The sequence below is a fragment of the Tympanuchus pallidicinctus genome, unplaced genomic scaffold (genome assembly GCF_026119805.1).
Source record: "Tympanuchus pallidicinctus isolate F22 unplaced genomic scaffold, pur_lepc_1.0 scaffold1, whole genome shotgun sequence".
In the NCBI taxonomy this organism is placed as follows: domain Eukaryota; kingdom Metazoa; phylum Chordata; class Aves; order Galliformes; family Phasianidae; genus Tympanuchus; species Tympanuchus pallidicinctus.
The window spans coordinates 51,934,880-51,960,593 of record NW_026294618.1 but is presented as its reverse complement, the minus strand read 5'-3'; the positions used below and the strand labels follow the sequence as shown (position 1 = coordinate 51,960,593).

The following is a 25,714-nucleotide window of genomic DNA, read 5'->3' as shown; positions in this document are numbered from 1 at the left end:
AGAATGTTTCAGCATAAGTAGATATCAAGTAGATAACAAAAAGCAAGCTTTTTCTTACAAAAAATCTAACTGTACTATTAATAATGTTTTTGTATATTAGTTAGATAATTTAAACCTTCATTAAATACCAGTTGAAATAATGGCAAATTCTTATCTTGATATAAATGATATATTACATTTGTCTCCTAACAGAATCTTGAAAGTCTTAAGGATCCTGAAGTTCACTTCTTGTGTAAACCTGATACCAAAAGTGGTGCTGATTTGGTGCAGCAGATCTTGACCAAAAATTCCTTTTTCAGTAAGGGTATGAGATTATACATTTGGAACTGTCAAAAATGTTAGTATCAGGAAAATATGAGGTGTAAAACTGAGAGCTCAGTAGATTCCTATGAAATGTATTAATATGTAGACAAATATGTACCTCTGTAAGCATTCTCAAACACGTCTGTGAAGAAGCTTCAGTAACTTCCTCCATTTATTTGAATTATTAATTTTTATTGGCCGAAAGTTTTCCAAATGTGTCACCTCTCCCATGTTGCTGTTATTTCAGCTCACTCTTTTTTGTCCTGTTCATCACGTATATAAAGAAACCAAGTTTCTTTCCTCCACACAGCAGCTGCCTGTTAGCTACTTAACACTTTTGTTTCAGTCCACATAAATTTTATTTATGTATAATTTCCATTGAATAGGCTCAGTTCTTCCTGTTTTCTTTAAGTCTTACTCTGCTTTGGGCTATCTCCAGTTGAAAATTGACGGATACATCAATACCCACTAATAAAGATCGAAGATCCTTTATAATGTTGAAACCGAAATAGTGTTTTGGTAGAAAAAAAACAGATGTAGAATATTACAAAAACATTTGACATAATAACAATCTCATCTGAGAGAAGAATAAATATGTGCATGAGGGGAAATATGTGTGTGTTTTTATGAATATATGGAATATGTTCGTATTTGAGATGCTCTCTATGAAGTAAGTGCCTCAAAATATCTGACAATATATCCCTCTTGATGCCAGTAAAAATTCATATATATTAATTCTGCAAAGATGAGAGTATTGCCTACTGTAATGTCAGGACAAATATGTTTAACATATACTAGCTGTAATATTTAAATAATTAAGTATTACAAAAAGCAGAGCAATCACTTCAAGTTACCTATTTCTCTCAAGATAAGTTCAGTTTCTAACAACCAATTGATTAATGTTTTCTCATTAGATCCTTGGAGAATAGAGAATGCAGAATGATAGTATCTTAGGTGCACTGAAGACCAGAAGAATGATGAAATCCTTATCACTTTCAGTGTTACAAGCAACAAAGAATGAAAGAATAACTGCAATTTTGCAACCTAAAACAGTGAAGTATCAGAATAGAACTTCACTACATGCTCTGAGATTGTTAAAGCTAAATAGCAGTGCCTCAATCTTGAATTTAATAAAATTTAGAAATACTTATTATTCACTACTGTATACTTTATTTCAGTAAAGTTTTACAAAGAAATAAAGTACTTTATTTCTCAAAGTTTTTATCCTGAATTTCCACAGATAGGTTGGAAAAACAATCTTCACTTTACATTTGAGACAGGATATCAACCTTGACTTCCCTTCAATATCTTTTGAATTTTTGATGTAACCATTAGCCATAAATTTCACAATGAGTCAATATCCTTGTACATGGTTCATATATAATATATAAATACAAGGTCTTCTGAGTGTGATTAATGTGATTTATATTCCAACATAAATTTCATTTAATTGAACGTGTTCTTTCTTCCTTATTTTTGTTGGCAATGTATGTTTTCTGCTCACTTCTAATGTAAGCCCAACTTCTAGATCATAAAACAAGTCTTGACTAACAATGTAAATTCTCTGCCTCAATCTCAAACTCTTTAATATTTAGCAGAGTTTCATGCTGCCTTTGATTTAATGCAAATGGTGTAGACTGAAGCAACAATTAACTTTATATCTGGAAGATAAAATGTGGATAAAAGAGCTATTACTTCACTATAGCATTAGTAGAAAAATGATTTAAAATGTTGAGCTTAACTTAATGCTGTTTAAAACATGTTATATGAGGATTGTGACCTACACAAAGTTATACAAGTTTCCAGTCACAGTAGGAAAACACCATAAACTCTTTCTTGAATGTTAACGTATATTTAAATAATACTAATATGGGAACTTAATTACATAGTCAGGGAGTTAATTCATCACAACATCTATCTACAGGCTGGAAGTCATTGATTTGAATCAGCAATGTATTCCAGATCATCCACATTTCACTTGGTCAAAGGACAAGTTCCCTTCCCTTCCCTTCCCCAGTTCATAGATTCACTGTTATTGAAAAGTTAGAACAGACAGATTAGTTTCAACATGCCTTTCAGTCCTCTGTAGGCATCATCCCCTTTACTGATGTATGAATCCCTTTTCTTCCCCTGTCTCATTCCACGTTTTCTCGTTTTTCTGAACCATCCATTATTAATTCACAACCTCTAAAATTAACTACCAATTGCAGTTTAAGAAAGAAAATAAATCAGTTATGAACAAAACGTACATATACACAACAAAATGCACTTCATTCTCCTACCGAAGATTATAACAAACTAGTCTCTAGCTTAGGAAATTTCTGCAAATTGCTGTATGTTGGACCGCACGGATAAGTGCTTGCTTGCTAATATTATTCCATACATATCCAGTATTGGTCACTGCTGGAGACCTCTTACCAGGCTAGACAGATCATTCCTTTCCCTAACTACAGCTTATTTTTTCATAGACATTTCAGAATCAAATATTGCATATTTCCTGCAGAGAGAATCCATGAATTTGATTTCCGAACATTTCTGTAAACAGACCAGTATCTTTGTAACATGAAGTGCCAATTTGATATCTCTGATATCTCTTGATAGCTGAAGAGCTGGAGATCATGCTAACAGTCTCTGAGGAGTTAGTATCCAGGGCAAGTTAGCAACAAACAACAAAGCTGGTGAGGAATCTGGAGCACAGGCCTTATGAGGAGCAGCTAAGGGAGCTGGGATTGTTCAGTTTGGAGAAAAGGATGCTCAGGGAGATCTTATGCCCCTCTATAACAACCTGAAGGAAGGTTGTGGTGAGGTGGGGGTAAGCCTCTTCTCTCAGGTAACTAGCAAAAGGTCTTGAGGTAAAAGGCCTCAAGATACACTAGGGAAATTTCAGGTTGGATGTTAGGAAAAACAATTTCTTCAAAAGAGTGGTCGGCACTGGAACAGCCTGTCCAGGGAGGTGGTGGAGTCACTGACTAAAGAGGTGCTCAGGAAATATGTAGATGTGCTACAGATAGAGTGGATGACCTCAGAGGTCTTTTCCAACCTTGGCCATTCTATGATTCTAAGAGCTACTATTACTTAAAATGTGGAAAAGTAGATCTTTCCTCTAACTGTATTGCACTGTATCAAGTCTGTTAAGTATGTTAAGAATTTTGTAGTCAATATATTTCATGAGTGAAGTCTGAGTGTAGATAAAGTTCAAAACATTTAAATGATTTATTGTTAGGTAAAAGGAAGAATGAAATGGGAAACAGTCGGGAGTAGTATGCTATGTTTTAAATCTACAAAAACAAAACATCTGCAGGACATCAGATTATTAGAATTATTAAGCCTATAAAATTTAAGTATGCTGTACTTGGGAAACAAAAAAATATACAGCATCTGTGTGACATGTAGAACAGCTTGTGCAACACTTGTGCATTTTTTATTTTTGACACTGTCACATTCTTGTAAAAAACTTCGCACATAAAACTTTAAGCACTTATTTGTATATCCTGAACAAACACATCTGCAGGAAATTATTTCTCTCTATAAGTTTATTTGGGGAGATTTCACAGTCTTGCATAAAAAATTCGTGCATTCTCAATATGATAATGAAAGTTTTAAGTTAGATTTTTTTCCCCCAAAATATTTCATTTCTATAGTAAAATGTAACATCATATGCACAGCAATTTGCATAAGGAGTGGTGCTCAGAAAGAAGTGGCTCAGAAAGAAGTACCAGGGTCTGACATTTGTTCTGTGTAAATGTTCCATTTTGAAATATTCTGATCAAGAAAATGATAAAATTGCAGCCTATGTTTTTTAAAATCCTGCATTCAGTGCATAATAAAAAAAAAAAAAATCAGATCCAATAATTATTTTTTCAGCATTCCAGCCACCAATAAGTGATCTTCCAGAGATCTCAAATCTCACTGAAGCTAATGCAGGAAGCTATATTTCTATATTAAGTGGGTATACAACTGAATGTTGTATATTTGTATAATTTGGCTACTTACTTCAGTAAGTACTACTTCAGCCTATAGAAGGATCGAGGGTGATTTTCAGTTGGCCTGCCTGTACCTGAAGTAAGCATATAGGAAAGCTGGAGAGAGATTTCTTATAAGAGTATGTAGTGACAGGATGAGGGACAGTGGCTTTAAACCACATGAAGGTAGATTTAGGTCAGGATATTAGGAAGAAATTATTTACTGTGAGCATGGTGAGACATTCAAACAGTTTACCCACAGAAGTTGTGGATGCCCCTTTCCTGGAAGCATTCAAGTCCAGACTGGATGGGGCTTTGAGCAACTTGGTCTAGCAGGAAGTATTCCTGCCTATAGCAGGGGGTTGGAACGAATTATCTTAAAGATCCCTTCCAAATCAAACTGTTCTATGATTCTTAATTTTTCAGTGATACAAGGCATCAAGTTGGTTCAAAACTGTACAAAAAATAATGGCTTATTGTATATAGAGATAACTGGGTTAACTTGAAGGTTGGACGCAGTCTTCAGCATTTCAGTTATTAACACCTAACACAGATCACTTAAAATTAGTTTGGAACATTTACATCAAACTGATGATAGCAGAAGAAATGAGAAACTAAGCTATTTTTCATTAATGGAATGGAGTTTTGGTCACTTTTATCTACTTTCTGTCAGCATTTTAGAATATTAGTGAAAGCGAAATACTTTAAAGTCAAAGTGGGAATTGAAGTTAACTTAACCCCAGCTGATGTTAGGTGCCTAATTTACTTTTAGAGATGTGACAATATTGTTAACCCTCTACTATCAGTGGAGAAGGAGATAGTATGCCAATACTCAAGCATGAGTGAGTTAGAGCTATGCATTCCCCTTTGGAAAACTTTCATTCCCTTCAGGAAACTTGCCTCTCCCCTTGATGAGGAGCCAATAAGACTGACTTGTGAACTGAACACACTAGAATGGAACTAATTCTTTGATAAAGTTTCCACATTTAGAAAGTTCATTCGATAATCTCCACAATGAGCAAGCAAATCTGAATTGTTTAAACTGCTTAAAAGTGTTTTCACTGGTGACAGTCATCTTCCCAAACAATGTGATTCAGAGTTTTTCTAACCACAACTGCAGTTCTGCTTAATTCTGAAGAATTTCAAAATATGAGCATAGAGGCCTGTATTTAGGGAAATAGTACCAAAAGCAGTCTCTAAATATCAACAGGTAAAAAAAACTGGTCTTCTAGAGAGTATTTTTCTGAATGAGAAAACAGTGTGCTTAGAGTAACCCAAAATAAAAATAAAAAATAAGGTTATACTTAAGTAGCATACTTTTCAGGCACAATTATTTGGCTACAGTAGGTAACTTAACTCAAACAGGATGTAAGTATTTTGTTAGTCTGAAATATTCACATACTAATGAGAATTCTCAGTGGTGGAAATGCTAGAGAACATAATGATGAGGTCTAAGTGGCTTGATATTCTTCAGCAACATTCACAAAAGAAAAGTAAACATTGCCAGAGCATGGGTCTGAGCACTGAAGCTCAATTGCTATACTTAAAAATCAGTAAAACAGGTGCTGACATTCTCTTAAATTCTCCTGGAAATAATCTGTGAGGAAGTATGGGTTAGGACACATTCTCAAATTATAGTTTGGATGGAACTATTCTCTTCTAGAAGATGGACGAAAAATGTAGTGTAAAGTAATAACTTTATTAATTATACTACTACATAGCTTATTCTTTAAATAATTACTAATACAACAGCATAGAATGTCAACAGTATGCTCATATCAATGGCCTCTAGAGAACAGGTCCCTGGCAATGCTTGGTTTGTTAATTCAGGTGTGTTCTTAAAGCACCCACATGAATAATATTTTTGACAAAGTATCTCAAGGACTAATTTGCAAATAGTTTTTCTCATTAGCAATCTGTATTCAAAATCCATTCCATCCAAATGCCATCCTATGGCTGAATACAGTAGTCTATGTGCACAGTTTTGGGAAAATCAGTGTTTTATAATGTCAGTATCAGCCTGCTGGAATGAGAAGCTCATGATGTAAATAACACTAGTCCTTTAATTCAATACAGAAACTACTCTAGACCCTGCTTTTTTCCTACCTACTTCCTCTATTCAGTATCATTTTACAGTAAAACGAGGAGGTGTTTGATGTCTTAAGAACATTTAGAAATGTCTAAAGTAATTGTTAGAAGTCGTAATATACTATCCAAAATTTTAGACAACTTTTCCCAGGCTAACATAAATTAGTACCATATTGTACACATGTTGTATGAAGATAATATCCTGCCAAGTAGAAAAATGTCATCCCGAAATAGAAAGCCACATTTACTCAGGATATTGATCTAGCTTAGCTGGATTCTATAAAAGATAGAAAAGTGGATAATATAACTTCAGACATGAGAAGTTATTAAGTGAATTGACTCTTGGAGCTATACTTAATCTTCAGTCCTTACAGCACAAGCATCTCTTGGGTCAGATTGTTTTCATAGCACTAATCTACTAACACTGCTCATTTTTGGAAAGGAAGAGGAACTCTGAAGTGATAAACTTACTAAGGTTCCTTTGTCATGTATTTTTGCACAGGACAGCTATTCACTTACTTGCCTCCCAAAATCATAGAAAATGTACCAGAACTCCACAATTCTCTTTGAGCATATCTATAAGGTCTTTATAACTGATTATGGAGCTCTAGCAATAACGTCTACTACGGAGGGTTTTATTTTCAGTTTTGCAGTGCATTTACATCTAAAAGGCTTAATAAATCACCTAACACATGTATGCACATGCAAAACTGGATATTTCAACAAGGAATAAATGTTTAGACATCTATTTATTTTAGTCTGGATCCCACTATACAAGAAACAGCAGTAGAATAATGTTCACCAACTGAAGACTGTCTATCTCCAGTGCCTATAAGAATGCAGAACACAATACCAAAACAGAATAGTTTAATATTTAGTACACACTTAAGAACAAAAATCTCAGCTCTGTTTTGAGTACACATGCTGCTTCACTCTTTCCTGTCCCAAGAAGACAGTTAAGGCCTAAAAAAAGAAATCAGGGAACAGTGGATCTCTTCCCTTCCTCATAACCAATGTGCAAAATGTCATGAGGGGAGGGGATTAGATGATTCCTTCAAATCAAAGTAATTCTATGATTCTATGATATGTTGCTTTTTCAGACTTTGTCTTTTTCTCTGAAACATACAGAAGGTTCATTATTTTGTGCAGAGAACTGGACATATAAACCTTTCTTGTAGTGCCTCAAAGTCATAATAATAATAATAAAAAAAATACTCAGAAGATAATATATTGCTCTCTCTGTATTCCCTGAAGAACCAAATAAAATTACTTCGCAAGAATCTGTGATATCCCTTCCTAAATCTGTGATCTCCCTCTCAGGACAAATTATTCTTCTTTGCAGTTTGCAGTTTACTGCTTCATTACATACTGTGTTCCTGTTACATATGAAATGCTCTGCAGGTTAAAATTCTTCCACAGAGCCACTGTAGAATACCTAAGATAGATCTACAAAATAGATAATTTAATATAGATCTGAATCAAAGATCTGTAACTGCATACCTGATACAGACTGAGATAAAATGGGAGAATTTTCACTTTAGTTACTTTAATAAAACAAACCCAAAATAAACACAAAAACAAACAAAAAAAAGAAACCTTTTAAAACTACCTAATAATTACTTCATTTTTTTCTTAGCTATCTAAATCAGAATCAGATAATACACAAATATGCATCCAGTGTTCCTAGATACAGTTCTCCCATGAACTCCACTTTTTCCCTTTCTCCTCCCGAAACACAAGAACTCAGTGTGAACATGTGATATATTAGGTTCAGTCATTAACAACACAATTATGTTTGCAGCATGTAGCTATCTAAATCTTCTCGTGGAGAATTGGCACAAAAACTAACAAGGAATGAATAAACTAATTAAGAGAACCTGTTACATATTCTCAGAAAGCTTACAATGGCAAATTAGGGCTACCGACAACAGCTACAATCTTGGGAACTTTGAGGAGCTCATTGAACACACCAGTTACTCATAGCTGGAGCTAGCTTACTGAATGCTTTTATCTCTGCTCTTAACAAGACATTGAATGCTGTCCCAAGGTGATGTACTACTTATTAGGGAAGCTCATGTCTCTTACTATTCACACTTTTGTTCACAGCCAGGATAATAAAGCATACGAACAATGAAATGGTTGCTTAATTGCCACTGTCATATTGCTGGGAATTCTATTTAAGTTTCTTTGTACACAAAAGAAAAGAAGATTTATGGCCTACGGGGCAGTATTCAAACTACTTCCTTTGAACTTTCAACATTTTGCATTAAAAAAAAAAAATTAAAGTCCTTTTAATGAAGCGGTTGAGCACTTTTCCCTGTACTGTTCAAATTTTCCAGATGGTTCCACATTACAGTCAACTTGTATACATACATGTTATGATATAAAACTGTGATAAAAATACGTATTTTTACCACCATGAATAATGAATAAAATTTAGCTTTAGTATCCCTCCTATTGCTCATTCATTTGGTATTCATTGTTTTAACACTGACCATAATTATATACATAATGATACATATTAGGTTTTACAATGGATGTCATTTATCCCTTCAGAAGTATTTTATCATAATTTAGCATAGTCAGCAATACTCATTATGATGGATCATTTTTCATTAATGAAGCATTAATTAACATTCACTTATTCTAAAGTGTCAGTCACTACCTGCCTAGACCAAAATAAATCCTGCTTTGGAATAGAAGTTTAAATTTACTATGTTCTTCAGGTAAAGTGAACACATTTTGTTAAATAACTCATACTTTGAGTGCTTTATGAAATGCTGCAGCAGTAATATATATGCTTTAGAAATTATGAAAGGTGAACCTTCCCAAATTAAAAAGCATTCAACTTCTGAAAGGCTGGAACTTCATTTCTGAAGACATGGGTGATTATAGTCACTAGACATACTTTTACTATTGGTCTTCCCTATCATTACAGAAAAAATCTCAGGAACATAAATAGAGAATCTCATAGATGATTTTTCAGCTTTGTGAAGATTTTGTCATTAGAATATGAAATTGTATTTGTGGTGTAAAATATCAGAAGGAGTTTAGTAGGTAAGATCAAAAAATCTGTTTAACTTGTCTTCTGTAAACTCAAGTAAAACAGAAGAACACAGCTTCAAGTTCTGAGTATCTTTGATACAGAAATCTGTTTAAATGAATTGAATATTCAAATTACATAAGGGAAACTTACACAACAATTTAAATGCATTTTCTGGTAAAAAACAGGAATCTTTGAAAGAAAACAGAAAAAATCCCCTACAGATTTCTAGAACTTTTTAATTTTTAGCAACATTCAGGAAAACATAAGGTTCAGTTGTGGTAGCACATTTCATTCATCATTTAACAACCATTTTCTAAACAGAACCAACAGCATTTATCCTTCCAAAATAGTGGAAGACAGCTTGAAAGAATTATGATCTGATAAACGGAAGCAAAAGCATTTACCTCTTGGAGCATACAATATGTGATCAGAATAAACTTAACATGCAGTACAATACATCTACAGTACAGAATTATCAAATTCCTCAAAACTGACTTTTTTTCCTGGCATCAGAAAGAAAGTAGACAAAGGAGCTAAATAATGATTTGTAGGAAAAATAAGTAAAGCTACATTTTTCATATATGCCTAGAGCAATACTCTCAAGGGCAATGAGCAAAGTATACAGATAGTAGTCCAAAAGTATAGAATAATGAGTCAAAATATGTATAACTGAAGGGGAAAATTCTTCATTCTTTACAGTAAAATGTGTGAACTTCATAAGAATTTTTGGATTTTTTGCTTTTACAAAAGCTTACATTGAACATGTGGAAATGCTTTTCTAACGTAAATATACTTTTGTCTGGAACTTGCACAAAACCATTGGATTTATAATTTTGAAATGCAATAGCAACTGTGTTTTAGCACACATTTTCATACAGGTTTCAGAGTTTGATTAGACTACGATTAGACTATACTGTGAAACAGTGGATGTACTTCTACTTAATTTGGAATTGCATCTCACTGCGGGGATGGTCAGGATATACTCTGAGACTTGGAATCTGAACTCTTTTGACCCTCTTAAGTCTTTCAGATGCAATTTATCTCCTTGAATTTTGCAGACAAAGAGATTATTTTTTTTTCCCCACAGAGTTCTGTGAAGGCTTGGTAATGTGTTTGATGATTCGCTGATTAGGTTATCTAATTGATTACAGTCATGTTGGGAAGAATAGATTTTTAAGTTACTGGGCTTGTCACCAAATACTAATAATTTTCAACTGCTACTAATCTCTTTCCAGTAACAAAAGAAAACATACAAACTACAGATCGTCAAATGCACGCTGCAGTACCTCAGAAAATCTACATTAACGTTTGACACTCTCAGAAGAGTTGATATGGCAAAGTCACCAGCCAAACTATGAAAAAACTATCTCACTGCAATTTTTCTAAAAGAAAATTTGAAAATAGTTGGTAGAAAACCTCCAAGTGAGTATTTGAATGAATTCCAAGCTAGCTTTCATGTAAAATCTTGAAGTTTGCTTAAGAAAGGTTGCCTTCATCATCTTCATATCTCTAACTTTCTAAGTGTCTTTAATCCCATGTGGCTAGTTTAATTCTCTTGAACACTGAACAATGAATATGTGTTATGACATAAAACTAAGGACACAAGAGACTGACAAAACTACATTTTTGTGCATCTACCTAAGCTGAACTACCACATCATCTATGAAAGAGAAGAGTAATTTACTGGATCGTACATAGCATCGCACGAAGCAGTAAATCTGCAGAAAGTTCATTCTCAAAAGTATGTTTCACCACAGCAGACTAAACAGAATTAACTCAAATACTTAAGTAATAAGACACAGCTGACTAAACAACATTTCTATTTATATGATTAGCTTTAAGGACATCTGTTGACATAAATCTACTTTGCAAGTTAAAAAAAAAAGAAAACAACAGTTTAATTCCACCTGTTTTATTAGTTTAGACTGTCTTGGTTTATTAAATTTGGAAATATTGCTTTCCATAGCTAATGACAACAGGATACTGATCTACTACTCATTTTGTGTTTCATTTCACTTTTCTGGATTTTGTCTGCTCTTTTAACATGGCAAACATTTTAAATAACTAGATGTATGCATAGCTGTGTACTGTCTAATTTTATTCAAAACATGTAAGAAGAAAATGTTCCCTTAATAACATAACAGATCTTGATAATCTTATTTTTAAAAAAAAACAAACAAACAAACAAACAAAAAAACCCCAATTCCTTTAATGTAAATTAAATATTATATAATGGCTTTCTGGAGTGTGGGAAATAAAACACTGATGGAAAACTATGTACTACTATTCAAAGTATTTATATGCATTAATATACCTGCAATATTAATGGTGTCATCCAGTTTATGGCAAAGCAAACTTAGAATTGCAGATGTTTTGTCCTATTAAATACACACTAAAGAAGGAGGATGGATATAGATACTATTCCTTTGCTTTCTGGCCAGTCGCATAGCTTAAAGTCTTCATTCAATGAAGTCCTCATTCTAGGCCATGCTTTCAGAGCAGACTGTAGCTATCTTGTTCATTAGCAAAATATAATTCAAAAACTTATAAAAGCATTTCTCTTGGGAAATTAACTAAAAATTTGATATATAACCAAGATCTTGTTTTTGGATGGTAAACTGAAACAATATATGACCGGGCGCTGTTATTTTAAATTAATAAAAATAGATTGAAATCCTTAACTATAAATCAGTCAAAGAAATACACAAAAATAACGGAAGAAAACTTGTACAGAATGTTGTTGAAATAACTACCTTCATCGTAGAAAAAATTCCTCTCCCCAAAAAGAGTTAAACAAAACAAAGAAGTGACCCACAACCATTCTAGATATTTCACAACATTTGAAGATTTCAAAACTATGAAAGAAATTAGAAATATTAGTAGTGTTACAGTCCCTCTAACTTTCATGTTATTATGAAGAAACTACTTCTGGACAGGGACAGCAAATTGATAAGATTGAGAAGGCAAAACAAATAAAACAAACTCTTCAATTAGAAAAAGAAAGTATTCTCCTACATCACAATATAGAGTGCCCCTGAGACTGAAAAGGCAAGTAGATACCAATCAGAAATTCATCCAGCTATCTCAGGAGACAGGAGTGATATTGCACATATTGTGAGAAATGTTAGGTACTTCTGGCAAATATGGAGTGTTCAGGCAGGTCCATTAAAACAAACAAAACAATTTCACCTAGAATAAATATATTCATTTGGGTTCAACAATCACCCGTGTCTACTCATGCATACTATTTACTCTCATTGCTGATGCTTCTGTCAATCTGAAGTTGAGAGGAAACGGCCTTGTGATTCAGGGAAACTGCTGAAGTGTATACCCAGGCTTCAGTTTGAGAGATAGGTTCATTTATCATCATAATAAGCTATTACCATTGATAGGTCACAACTCATTGAAGAGACAGTCAGTCTAATTGGCTCAATTCAGTTAACCATAGATGCACCTCAAGGAGATGGGGGGTGCTTTGCAGGTAATATTCAATCACCCAAAAAACCACTTGTTTAATAATTCATCTCAGTTCAGACTGGGGTTCAAGCACCTGATTACTCTTTCAACTTGCCAAATACCTGGTCTTAACCCCTTTGTCTCTTGGGTTCAGTAAGACAAAGACAAATTCATTCTGTAGTTAGAGTCAATCATCCCTTCTAGAAACTTACTGAATATTTAAAAATTTCCACTGAGATTTTCTTTCAAAAGAAAATAAATTTTATTGTAGTTAGTTAGTCTCTCTTTGGAAAATAAAATCTTTGTTCTGATAATTTCTGCTAACAGCTTAAAGTGTGTCTTCCTCTTTATGGAAATGTAGATGCAAGGAAGCAATATGGATCCATTAAAAAAATTTTAGCAGTTTGATAATGGTGTAATAGATGAGACCACTTGGACAGCCCATTCCAGCACATGACCTCTCCTTTGGAGAAGAAATTTTTCCAAATACCTGAAATGAACCTCCCCTGGTGCAACTTGATGCCATTCCTTCTCATTCTAAAACTAGTTATAAAGGAGAATAAGCTGACTCCCACCTCACCACGTCTCTTTTCAGTAGTTGTGGAGACCTGAGCCTCCTCTTCTGCAAACTAAAAAATCCCAGTTCTCTCAGCTGCTCCTCAAAAGACTTGTGCCCCATTGCCCTCAACAGTTTTTTTGCCCTTCTCTGGGCACTCTCCAAGGTCTCATGTCTTTCCTGTAGTGAAGAGCCCAAAACTGAACACAGTACTTAGGACATGGCCTCACCAGCACTGAGCACAAAGAGACAATCATGTCTCTGCTCCTGCTGACTACACTATTTCTGATATTAGCCAGGATTTCCACTGGCCTTCTTGACTGCCTGGGCACACTGCTGGCTCATGTCCAGTTAAGCACTGACCAGCATCTCTAGGTTCTTTTTCTCTGTGTAGTTTTCCAGTCACTCTACCACAAGCCTGTAGTACTGCCTGGAGTGGTTGTGGCCAAAGTGCAGGAGCCAGCACTTGGTCTTGCTGAACTTCATCCCACTGGCCTCAGCCCACAGATCCAGCTTACCCAGATCCTTCTGTAGGGTCTTTCTATTCTCAGGCAGATGGACACTTCCTCCTAACTTGGTATCACCTGCAACTTACTGAGGGTGCATTCAATCCCCTCATCTAGGTCATCAATAAAGATATTATACAGGGATATTATTTGGATATTAACTATCACTTTGGCCACTTCAGATCAGCTGTCTTAGATGTATCTTCTCTCATTTCTTGCCTACTCCCAGCCTACTGAGTTAGAGGTTGCAGAGAAAGCCTTGATGCTGTACAAATTCTGCTTAGCAAGAGCGAAAAGCCTAGCATTTTATTTACATTGTTTTAGACAAAATATCACATAGGCTGATATGAAGAAAGCTAAGACAGTCCCAGTAAAACTGTAGAAGTCTGATATTAATATCAAAAGATCTGAAGAGTAAGACAGTCTGCCTTTCTCTGTCTTTTAAGTCAAAATATACAAAAGTGAGGATTTTGATACTTTGTTTTTTGGTGACTAACTGGAAATTTATTAAGTATGGAGTATTACTCTGAAAAATAGAGCTTGTAAGCAATCATCATAGTGGTGCTACCACACACCAATCATATTTACTTAATTCACCAATATTTATATTTACTTAATTCACCAATATTTATGAAGTCAAGAATCTAGTTATTACTTCCCTGAGGTAAATGTACAATAAAAGGAAAAGCAACTTTTTGTAATAGTTTTGGATGCCTTTTTCAGTTTCCTTTTGCTAATGACTTCAATATAATAATGAAATTACTTCAATAATTCAATATGTACATTTTGAAATGCTGATGAGCCACTCTCCTTTCTTCTACACTCTAGTTAGCCATAGTGCTTTGTGATTTAGAAATGGGTGATTTTTGACTTTAATTACTATTAATCAAATTTTAAAATATACAGAAGAACACTATTTTATTGAAAAAATAAAAAATAAATAAACTTCTTTCAAATGGTACTGGTTGTAATGTACCACTAACAAAGTTGAATTAGGTCTATCATACCTATTAACTGGTTAAAATCATAGAATTACCAAGGTTGGAAAAGACCCACAGGATCACCCAGTCCAACCATCCCTTGGTGATGGATCTCACTAAACCATGTCTCTCAACACAATGTCCAAATATTCCTCGAACACATCTAAGGTTGATGACTCCACTACCTCTTTGGGTAGCTCAATTCAGTGCCTGACCATCTTTCAGAGAACTAGTATTTTCTAATGTCCAGCCAGAATCTCCCCAGTGCAGCTTGAGGGGGAGATTTACATATAAATGTATAAATATAACATGACACTACATACAACATTCCATAATACTATTTACTTCAGGTAACGTGTGCAGATCAAGTAACTCCAGTTATCATCTTCAAAGCAAAAGCTTCTTTGCTGAAAATGTATGTTGTGTGTAAAAAACACTGTATGTCCTCACTTCAAATGTTAATTCCCTTGCAGTCTTAAGCAACCACCATTTAATTTAGCTATCTCAAGCTCAGGCATATTAAACCATTGTCACCATGCTTCTTTTTTTGGATGTTCATTAGCACACACTACAAATCATCTGACATGTTAGTTCTAAGTCGCAGACTTTTTCTTCTGCTTTTTTTCATCCTTCACTGTTTTAATTTTTGGATCAGACCTGAGAAGAGTAAGACCTTTTAATCTAGCAAGAAATTTACTATCACTATTTTCTAGTGCCCTTAGTATTCTTTCTCTAACATTTACATCCCTTCTATTTCGTTTGTTGGTTTTTTTTTGGTTTTTTTTTTGTTGTTGTTGTTGGTTTTTTTTTTGTTTGTTTTTGTTTCTGTTTCTCCACTTTTCTATTGATTTTCTATTGATTAAAATGCTTACCTTCAAGGCAAACTTGGACAAGAAGTTAAAGCAAAGGAAACTTTAGATTTATTAAATAATTTCACCTATAATAAATTTCCTCTTTTCTTTACAGCAGTATAAAATTATTTTAGCAGAAAGAAATTAAATGTGTGATGGGATACCTGATACTACTGCTGTTAGTGGACTCAGCTAGTCAGATTCTGAGTCCTGTTCAAACTGACTTTAGAAGCTTAAAGAAGTCTAAAATGTATTGCAGCTTCTACTGCAGTCACAATAAAAACTGTACTTGAACAGTTCCAAGGGGCTATCCAAACATCATTAGAAAGAACTAAAAAAGAAAAAAGTTTGTGAAATGTACTTATGCTTTGGTTGGTTGGTGGTTTTGTCCTCAGTAATTAGTATCTGAACATTACAAATAAGGCAGTTCATGAGTACAGGAATGTTTTATTTTCTACTGAGGATCAAGCAAATTTTTGGCTAGTCACCAGTATGAAAGGATGCACAGATACAATTTTGTCACATTTCTTGGAGCCATGCTGAGAGAATATTTCATCAAAGCTAAATAATCTAAACTGTGTAGTATAAGTTTAGTGAACTTAAAGAAAGAATCAGTCAGCCGTTGTTCTTATCTTTGAAATGTTTTGCTCTTCACTTGTACTCCAGTTGTTTGTCTATTCCTTTCAGTATCTGAATTTGGCTACTGCCTCAGTTTTTAAAAGCTATAGTGAAAAAAAGTGTTAATAAACTAAGCAGCATGCTTAGAGTAAGTTGAAAACCAATTCATAATGTTGACTGAACCTATTTACCATGGTGACTTAATTTTAATTTCAATCAATGTAGATTCTGATGTATAATAAAATTATGTTCTTTATGTTAGATCATGTTTTATTTGTTAGAAAATAAAAACATACCAATAAACTGAGCCAGCTTTTTTTTTTTTTAGAAGTATATATTCAAATATGAAAGTCTAAAGAAGCTGAAGTATTTTTATTTGGGTTCAAATGATCCATCTTAATTTTCTGCCACATGTTGGCTAGATACAATTTTTTTAAAAATCTGAGGATTTGCAGCTTCTCTGAATAAATTCAGGGATGTTACACCAAATGGAGATTTCTGGAATAGTATTTGCTGCTGATGCCTATTCATGTTTATTTTACATATGAATAACGTGCATATAACATAACTATTTCACTCAAATGTAGAAGACATTAAGAATCAATTAATGCCTGCAGAAAATTGTTTTTGATAAATCATAAATGACACAGTCATGTTCCATATACATTTCTTCCTTATTTTTCCTATTGTAGATGCTCTTTGTTACATGGTCAAATCTGGTGCTGAAACTCATTTCTGTGCACAGGATATAAGTAAAGCTAATTCATCATGAACTGATGGACTTCCATCACTCCTGAAAAAGTCCTTCAAATAATCAGATACTTAAAGCACTGCCATTTTGATCCAAAATCTTAGATTTAGATTAGGGCAACACATCTGTGCTAACTAATCTATACGAGGGCCCAATTCTCCATACAACGAGGTGAAAGAGAGAAGTATTTTTTAAAGGCACATTATGGAAGAAAACAGTAGACAACTTAAGTTTCACTCCCTCAGTTTCCTGAAAAAACTCATGCAGACGAATGCAGGATAAATTTAAGACAGAGTTGACTGTAATTTTGTACGCTAAGTCAGACACTGCTTTTCCTGAGAAGCGAATAAATTTCTAAACAAAATGATGACAGAAAAAAGTAGCCTCCAATAACTTTTTAGTTTGCATCTTGGATACCCATTTATATCAAAAGGCATTAGATTGTTCTCCTTTTTGAGGCAGGAAGTAAAATCAAGAAAAAGACTTGGGGTTTTATTTAATTCAATCATGTCCTACAAACCAGAAAGTCTTGACATCTGACACCACAACAATACTAGATGAAGCTTTCTGGTTTTAGATGCATTAATAATTTAGGACAATTGATCCTGGCATTTCTGTTCCAGCTGATTATTGCATTATTTACGCTTCTTTATGTTTTGGATTTCGACTCCTTCCTTTCTCCCTGTGAGCTGTAGACTGCAATTTGCTCTGCATTATTTTGCCTTTTGCCCAACAATTGCCTAAGAAATGAAAACAAATGGAAGGAAATAAACATACAAGCCACAAAGACCTAGCTTATGATTATTATAGAATTCAGTATTTAATCCTATGAAGTATTCTGGGCAGTCTGCAGCAGATAATGTCACAAAAAAAAAAAAAAAAAGCTCCTCACCCCATCTCAATCTATATCTTTCCATACTAAAATACTTTTTAAAGCCTAATAGATTTTTTGAAGTTTGTACATACTGGCTGCAGGCTTATTACAGCCTTCATGCCTAGAATCAAAGAAGCATTGACTTTTTAAAGCTAGCAAACAGGTTACACAGTTAATTATAAAAGAATAGGCAAAAGAAATGAAATGGCATTGTTAAGGTGAACAAAATACCCTCATTGTTCTGCATGCACAGACTCAAAACAAAACTTTCAGTTGCTGTCCTGATTTTTACTAGCATTTGGAGGACAATGGATATATAGATGGATGCTTATAAGTATATGAGACTTGAGAAACATGATATACTAGAATATTTTCTATCTAACAGAGCCTATTATATAAGCATCTTTTGCATTAATTTTTGATATTGTCTGACTTCATGAAGAACTTACACTGAATGAGATTGTGCTGTAGAACTAGTCCGAATGACAACTGTAGATCACATTTGAAACAAGAAACTGCTCAATCTTAACAAAATCTGCTAGTAAGCCAATGGTGTTTTGGAGCAGAGGTGATTTAAAGCTTCCTCTGTGTTGTTTACAGTCTGAATAATGGCAACAGTAAGAACTGCTCAAAACCCAACCAAAGGAGTTAGAGGACACTTATCTAATTTGCATATGGATACTGGACACTGATTAAAATGTTCAGAGACCTGAATCCTAAGACATCTTCTGCCTAAAGGCAGAACTAACATGTGACTGCTGACAAAAAGCAGTGCTTTAACCACGTGAAGGGGGTTAGTTATATCTCCACCATCACGGTTAAAGTTGGGCTTTAGCAAATAAAGGTAAATATTTGCAAAAGATAGAAAATAAAGAGAAGCTTCCTGTCACCAAAGATGGATGTTTCTTCATGGAGTCCCATCTGATCTACCTACTCTATATTGTGCTTATTAGCTATATTGACTACTTGTAGGTGGCTTCTTCTCAGCATACAAATTATCAAATTATTTTTTGCAGAGATATCAAAGGAAATCAAGCAGAGCATGTACACACTGTAAGATTTTTGAAACATCATGGACACTTAACCCTCCCATACTGACTTTAAAATAGCAGGTGCTTTCACTGAGATTGGTACCTAATTTTTAATTAATTTATACTCTCCTTTCAGTGCTCTGCTCAAATAGTATCAGAGTGTAACTCATAACACTTTCAGGCAAATTTACAAAAATATTTTAGCATTTAATATACATGTACAGGTTGGCTGTTAAAAAAGTGCTGACAAAAAAACAAATGATGCTTTTAAACATCTAACAATGTAATTAGAGTTGATAGAATAAGTAAATTTTTCAGTAACTACAAGTTTTAACAGGCCACTTGTTCTCAAGATTGCTCTAATCCTTAGTTCAGTAGGTTACTACAAAGCAGACAGGAAGATAAACTATTTTATCATACTTACTAAAACCTTAACACTAGCCACTTTAAATTTGTTCTTCCCAATTACTCACTAGTTTCTAGAAATTAAATTCCCCCAGATTATTTCCAAAATGCATTCTGCTTCAAAAATGATTTTTAGTTCAAAAGTATTATATAGTCAGGAATGGAAAATAACTGGCTCCTCCCCCCAAAATAATAATCTGTATTAGTACAAAACAGTTGAAGCTGTGCTATTAGCATGTACGTTTAGGAGAATGGGAGGATACAAGCGATGTAAAAATAATCTATGTTCTAGTCTCACTTTTACATAAAAAACTTTACTGTATCATCTATAACCTCTGGTTATTTGTAATCCCTCTTCGGAGACGCAAAGATTTCATATAGTCTAATACAGTCCATGAAAAAGGACGCTGAAGGCTGCACATTCAGAATATCCCACTTAATTTTATTTTTTTTTAACCAGAAGAAGCATTTTGAGAGAGATGTAAAACAAGCAGATAGTGTACATATGGCAAGCAATATTGTTGAGGCTTATTCATAACATGCCAACTTTATATTAAAAGAAACATTTTAAATAAGGATTTTGAGATATATTTGAAAACTGGAAAATGCAGAATGGTTACTGTGTTTTGTAACTCAATTCTATTTTCAGGAATACCATTTCAGAACAGTAATTTTAACAATAAAAAGGACAAGTGGTTTTCTGTGACACAAGGTTGGTGAATTACAATAGAAATGTATGTGTTACGAGATTTCCTAAATTTTTCTAAGACAAAAATTCTTAAAGAAGCTCGCCTGCTCTCCAATAGCAACTATCATACAACATTACAGCTAGAGATCAGTCTCAGGAAAGAGCGTTTTCATCAGGTTTTCAGCTGCTTGGTTTTATCCAGCTGCAGCTGTTTAGAGAAATAGTTGAGTTTGGAAATAAGAACTTGCAATATTCCACTCCCACTGTATCATATGGGTTAAGCAGTTCTTTATACTCCAATTTACATTATGCAACATGACAGTTATGATGTACTGTCGTAATTTCTGATTGCTTTCAGTATTAGTGTAGTATCAAAAATGTATATAGTTTTGTTATTAAGGAAAGCATTCATTCATATAAAGATATCTGACAGTAATCACAAAGGACCTCCAAATTACACTGAAAAAATATCTTCCATGTTCAAATACTTTGTGGACATTCTTATCATTATTTTGCTCACTGAATAGAAGCAGGATAAAATTCTGTCTGGAAAAGTACCGCTTCTTATCACAAGGTAAGTTCACTAAGTATGGAAAATTATAGAAAAACTCTCCCTTGACCAATGAAACAGTCCCGACTACCTTTAGCAAATTATTGCCTTGAACAGGATGTCCAATGGAATGGAATGGATTTGGAATGATTCTATTTGATTTCTACATGCTCAGTTACTTTCTGTCATGTTCATTTTCAGCCAGTAGGAAGAAAATAAATAAATAAGAGGTTGACTAGCTTGAAGAGAGTACAATGGGAAAAGTGCTTGTGTTAGGTTAGTACTTTAGATAAATGTTTACCATAATCAACATTATAAAAAATGGAAAGCTGTTTATCTTTCTTAACATTTATAACTCATTCACACCTTAGTTTTATTCTCAAATAAATAAATAAATAAATAAATAAATAAAAGTATTTTTCTGAGGGTATCATTTGTAATAGTTGGAAGCCTAAAAGACCAACAGTCAGACCACTAAGGCACTCATGACTTTAGAAAGCAAATATTTGTCAATTTTCCAATATTTGTCAATTTGTCAAATATCAACTTGCAAGGCATGAATATCTGTGTATGCACACATATGCACACATGAAGATTTGGACAATTATTATGCACCAGAACTGGTGCAGAGCTCAGAACAGGATCTTCTGAGTTGTAGGGCAAAGTACTCCCTACACAAATCTCTTGCTAAACATTAAAGTTTTGTAACACACCCCCACAACATCTGATACACAACTTGCATCTTATGAAAAGCAGATGAAGGAATGAGTTTTCAGAGCTGAAGATAAAGTGGGAAAAGCGGAAACAGGACAAGATGAAATACATGCCAACTAATTCATTCAAAAATAATAATTAAAAATAATAATAATACAGCAATAAAGACTATAAAGACTACTCTAATACCTGACACCAGAAACCCAAAATAGGCTGAAGGTCAAAGATACTTAGTTAATTTTCTCTGCATATTTTTTGCATCTGAAGAACACTCCATATGCCTCATTCCTTCCTGCCTGAAGTATTGCTGGTCAGATAGCTACCCAGCTTTATCTCAGTTCCACCCCCATTCAAAGCCGATTTTTTTTTCCCCAATAAACCAAATTACTGTTGAGGCAAGTACCATCTGCACTTACTTTGTTGCCCAAATAAGAACTGGGTGCACTCCAATAATAAGTCTGTGGCAGTACTTTACGTGCAGACACGTTGTTGATGCTAAGCTGCTGACGCCCACCAATACTCTTTTGCTTAGGAGTAACTCTGATGTGACCAGATAAGCCAACTAGATACCAACCATTCATGTCTTCTATCTATGATGGCAGGAAACAGAAAACAAGACAAAACATATTACAATCAGAATTATGACAACAATCATTTCAACTCTCACCATCTCTAATTATTTCATTTCCTTTTAAAAGTGACTAGGTTTATAAATATGATTAAAGGCAGTTTAAGAACAAAATAAATAATAAATAACAATAAAAATTTCTCTTATTTTTTTGCAGCTAGGAGTTAGAATTCCTCAGTAGTTTGTCTGAAGTATTGTGTGCTTTATATCGTTCAGAGCAAGGCAGAAGTTCAGTCTTACATGCATGATTGCATGATTCCTCTGAATATATTAAATGAGTTTATAATGTCAGTCACAAGAGAGTACAGAAAATGACCTGACATTTTCAGATTGTCATAGACAATATAATTCATACTAATTTGTAATTCTGAAGTGTTACAATTTACAACTTTGAATGTACAGGCTATTTACAAAACCTAAAAAAAAAAAAAAAAGCCTGTGAGCATCAAAACTCTTGCATCAGCAGAGATGAATGCACTGTTTATACAAGAATGGCTTCTGGAGGCTGGATATGAGCAGAACAGTGTGCTAGGTTAGCTGTGGGCTAGAAATTTTTCTAGATGCTGGCACACAGATGAACACACTAGGCATACGATTTTATTTTCAGATTTCTAGCATACTGTGCAGCCAAGACCAGAAGCTACAAGATCTGAAACATATTTCCCAAACTAGATCTACAGATATGAATATGTAGCGTACATCTGTTACAGTGGAATTGGTGTGTGTAAGTTTTGAGAACTAATGTAAAGTTTAGAGTATATTTGATGCTGAAGACATCTTTTCTAGAGTACAAATAAGATCACTTTTATCTCACTTTCACATATTTTCCTAGGGATGCAGAATGCAAAAAAAATACACTCAAAATTACCCCTGTAAGGTAACTTTTTTCCTTATGGAAGCTAAATGTTGTACATTCAGAATGTTTCAAAATTCTTAATTATTTCATGTCTACAAATCTAATATTGACCTATAAAAGAGGCTTGCTCTGTGGATATATTACATTTAATTTAGTACTGATTATGCAAGCATAATCTGGGACTGAAGCACATGGCTTCATTTGTGATGCTTATAAGTTCTTTTGCACTCCTCCCTACTCAATTGCATATTTTTCAGAACTTCATCAGATGAAGAAAATACAAAGTTTTAAAGTATTTTCTTCATGATAAATGACAGAATGCATAGGACATAAAAAAAGATATATCGTGTTATATAGTAAGATGCACACTGGTGCCAGCAGAAAGTGAGAACCCATAAAAACACAGAATCAATGGCATATACTGATACAGCAGGAATTTTCTTACATTTCTGTATGTAAAGTGAGAGCCTGTGCAGGCATTTGTTTTCCCAGAGCAGAAACATTCCTCACAGCCTTGGGGATTATTTTGCTGCAGATTGAAGAAGCCTGATTTGCAACGATCACAGTTTTCTCCTTCAACATGTTCCTGAAAATGCACATTAGAATATTACTTCAGTTGTCATGGATTAGAACTTGAGATAACCAGCTTTCATACTCTCTTTTGCTTTAATGCAGAACTACAAAGATATTTATAGGAATCACTGTTCTTATTTGTAAATAATCAGAATTAGATCCTCTACACAATAAGCTAATAAACTTACCTATAATGGCCGAAGACAGAATTTGGACTTCATAAGATTTTTAATTCTTCTTCCATGTGAATACATGTACTTTCAGGACAAATCTTATTTATCTCCTGTATGCTTAAGGGAGTGAGAAGGGAAGGACATATGGGACAAAATGTTGTGGCCTCAACCTCAACAACCTTAGTTTGTAGGTATGGCTGAAGAAATCAGCATTCACAGGTGACACAAACCACAAGTACTTTGTGTTAGTTTTACCAGTCATTCTGTCATTATCAGTTTTTCAGTGGCCTATGACTAATGGTGGAATCCAGGCTAAGTTCAAGAGTGGAAAGGGCTGCATTTTCACACGTGTTTGACAGCCATGCAGCCAAGTTACAAACTCTTCTGCACAGAAAGCAGGCACTGAACTTGAAAGATTCTAAACTTAGCATTTTGTAATTATGCTTTTCAGAGAAAACCTGCATTGTGCAGTAAGTCCTGCTTACCTTACCCAACTAATCAATTTGCCCTATAGGAAAAGATAAAGCATTCTTTTCAACAAGAAATACGTTGCACAATAAATATACTATGGCACTGGCTTAATAATTCAATACAGACAGGACAGAATTTTTTTTCTGATTTCTGGAGCATTCTATATAGTTTCTTTAATCCTGGAAATAATGCTCTATGGTGTGTATACAGGACTAAATCGTTGGCTGCAAGTCAGCAGAGAATGAACACATTATCAAAAGCCTGCCCACACTGTGTAGTCTAAGCTTGCTTGAAATTTGTTGCTCTGAAATAAGTTCAACAAAAGGCATATGATAGCCTCTGGGCGAGAATGCTGCAAAGATGGAGGAAAAAAAAGGCAAGGTTATAGGAGATAGATTAAGAGAGACAATAAAAGGGAAGGTGATAAATAAATACGGAGAAAAAAAAAAAAAAAAGAATAGACTGTCACTACTGTACTTGCTCTGAAGTAATGCCTTCTATATTTTTTCAGGGAAAAATACAACAGACAGAAAGAACACTGTTTGACAGAGAAAATTTGCAGCTACAAAACGTTATTTTCCAACATAGTCACCACTATTACCTACACATTTTTGCCAATGAAGAACAAGAGCCTGGATGCCAGGCTCGTAAAATCTGCATGGCCATCCAGAACATGGCTTGAATTTCACATATCAGTCACCACTGCTGAAACACAATACTCAACAACTCACTGTGCTCAAATACACTGTTTAGTCTCTATAATTGTTCAGCAAGCATCTGTGAATGCCAGCAGGTGATTTTTTTTCCACAGGGAGGAATTCAGCTCGTTTGCTTCATAGGCACTTCCATGTTAGGAGTCCTTTAGTCAGACTGCCCCTCCACTGCCATCTGCCACACAGCAACAAAATGTAATGGAATATGGGTGGCAAGGTTCTACCTCTACTGCCACACCACCAACATTCACCTCTGATGTTGTGGGGCCAACACAATAAAATAGGAGGCATTACTTTCAAAGCAGGCCTTTTACATTAAAAACATATTTAGCAAAGTATCTTCACTCCATCTCTATTATTGTACTATATCTATTCTCCTCTTCAAGAATATAATATAAAAGTCTCTTCAACAAACTAAAAATCTCCATAGAACAACTCAAAGTTGTGAGTCAGCAGCTTTCACCTTTGACCTCTCCTTAACGATGATATTTTTACCTTTTCACCACCAATTTCAGTGTAAATCAATTAACATATTATTGTCATAGGCTTGCTGAAATCAGCCAGATTGTGATTCATTTTAAAAATAACAGTATTATAACGTATGGGAGTTTGCAGGCACACAAATGCTCTCGAGCTCAAATGTAGAAATTATAGTTGTGAACGCTGCTCATAAAAGTTTCAGACCTTTCTGAAGTGTTCAGTGTGTACAGATTGGGAAGTGGAAAAAACAAATAAACAAAAAACCACAAGAGAGCCAAAAAGCAGATATACCTGTATAAGTATCTGTCCTATTCTGCAGTCACAAGAATGACATCAGTGAGTAAAACTTGGATAATTCTTTTCAGTAGGTATGAAGTTCACTGAATAATGGACACAAAGTAGTAGAAGAGATCTAACCTTCAGACATTAAAGCAAAGTTTC

At 34.2% G+C, this 25,714-nt stretch overlaps 1 protein-coding gene across 7 annotated transcripts in view; it reads right to left on the bottom strand.

Annotated features, from left to right (window-relative positions):
• The window catches only part of LAMA2 (laminin subunit alpha 2), a 322,448-nt gene that overhangs the window by 168,524 nt on the left and 128,210 nt on the right, over positions 1–25,714 (bottom strand). For all 7 annotated transcript variants that reach the window (XM_052671093.1, XM_052671082.1, XM_052671039.1 and 4 more), the window contains exons 11-12: positions 23,309–23,449; positions 21,796–21,969 (exon numbers count right to left, since the gene is read on the bottom strand). In XM_052671093.1, the coding sequence (XP_052527053.1) occupies positions 21,796–21,969; positions 23,309–23,449 (315 nt within the window). The remainder of the gene's footprint in view (positions 1–21,795; positions 21,970–23,308; positions 23,450–25,714) is intronic.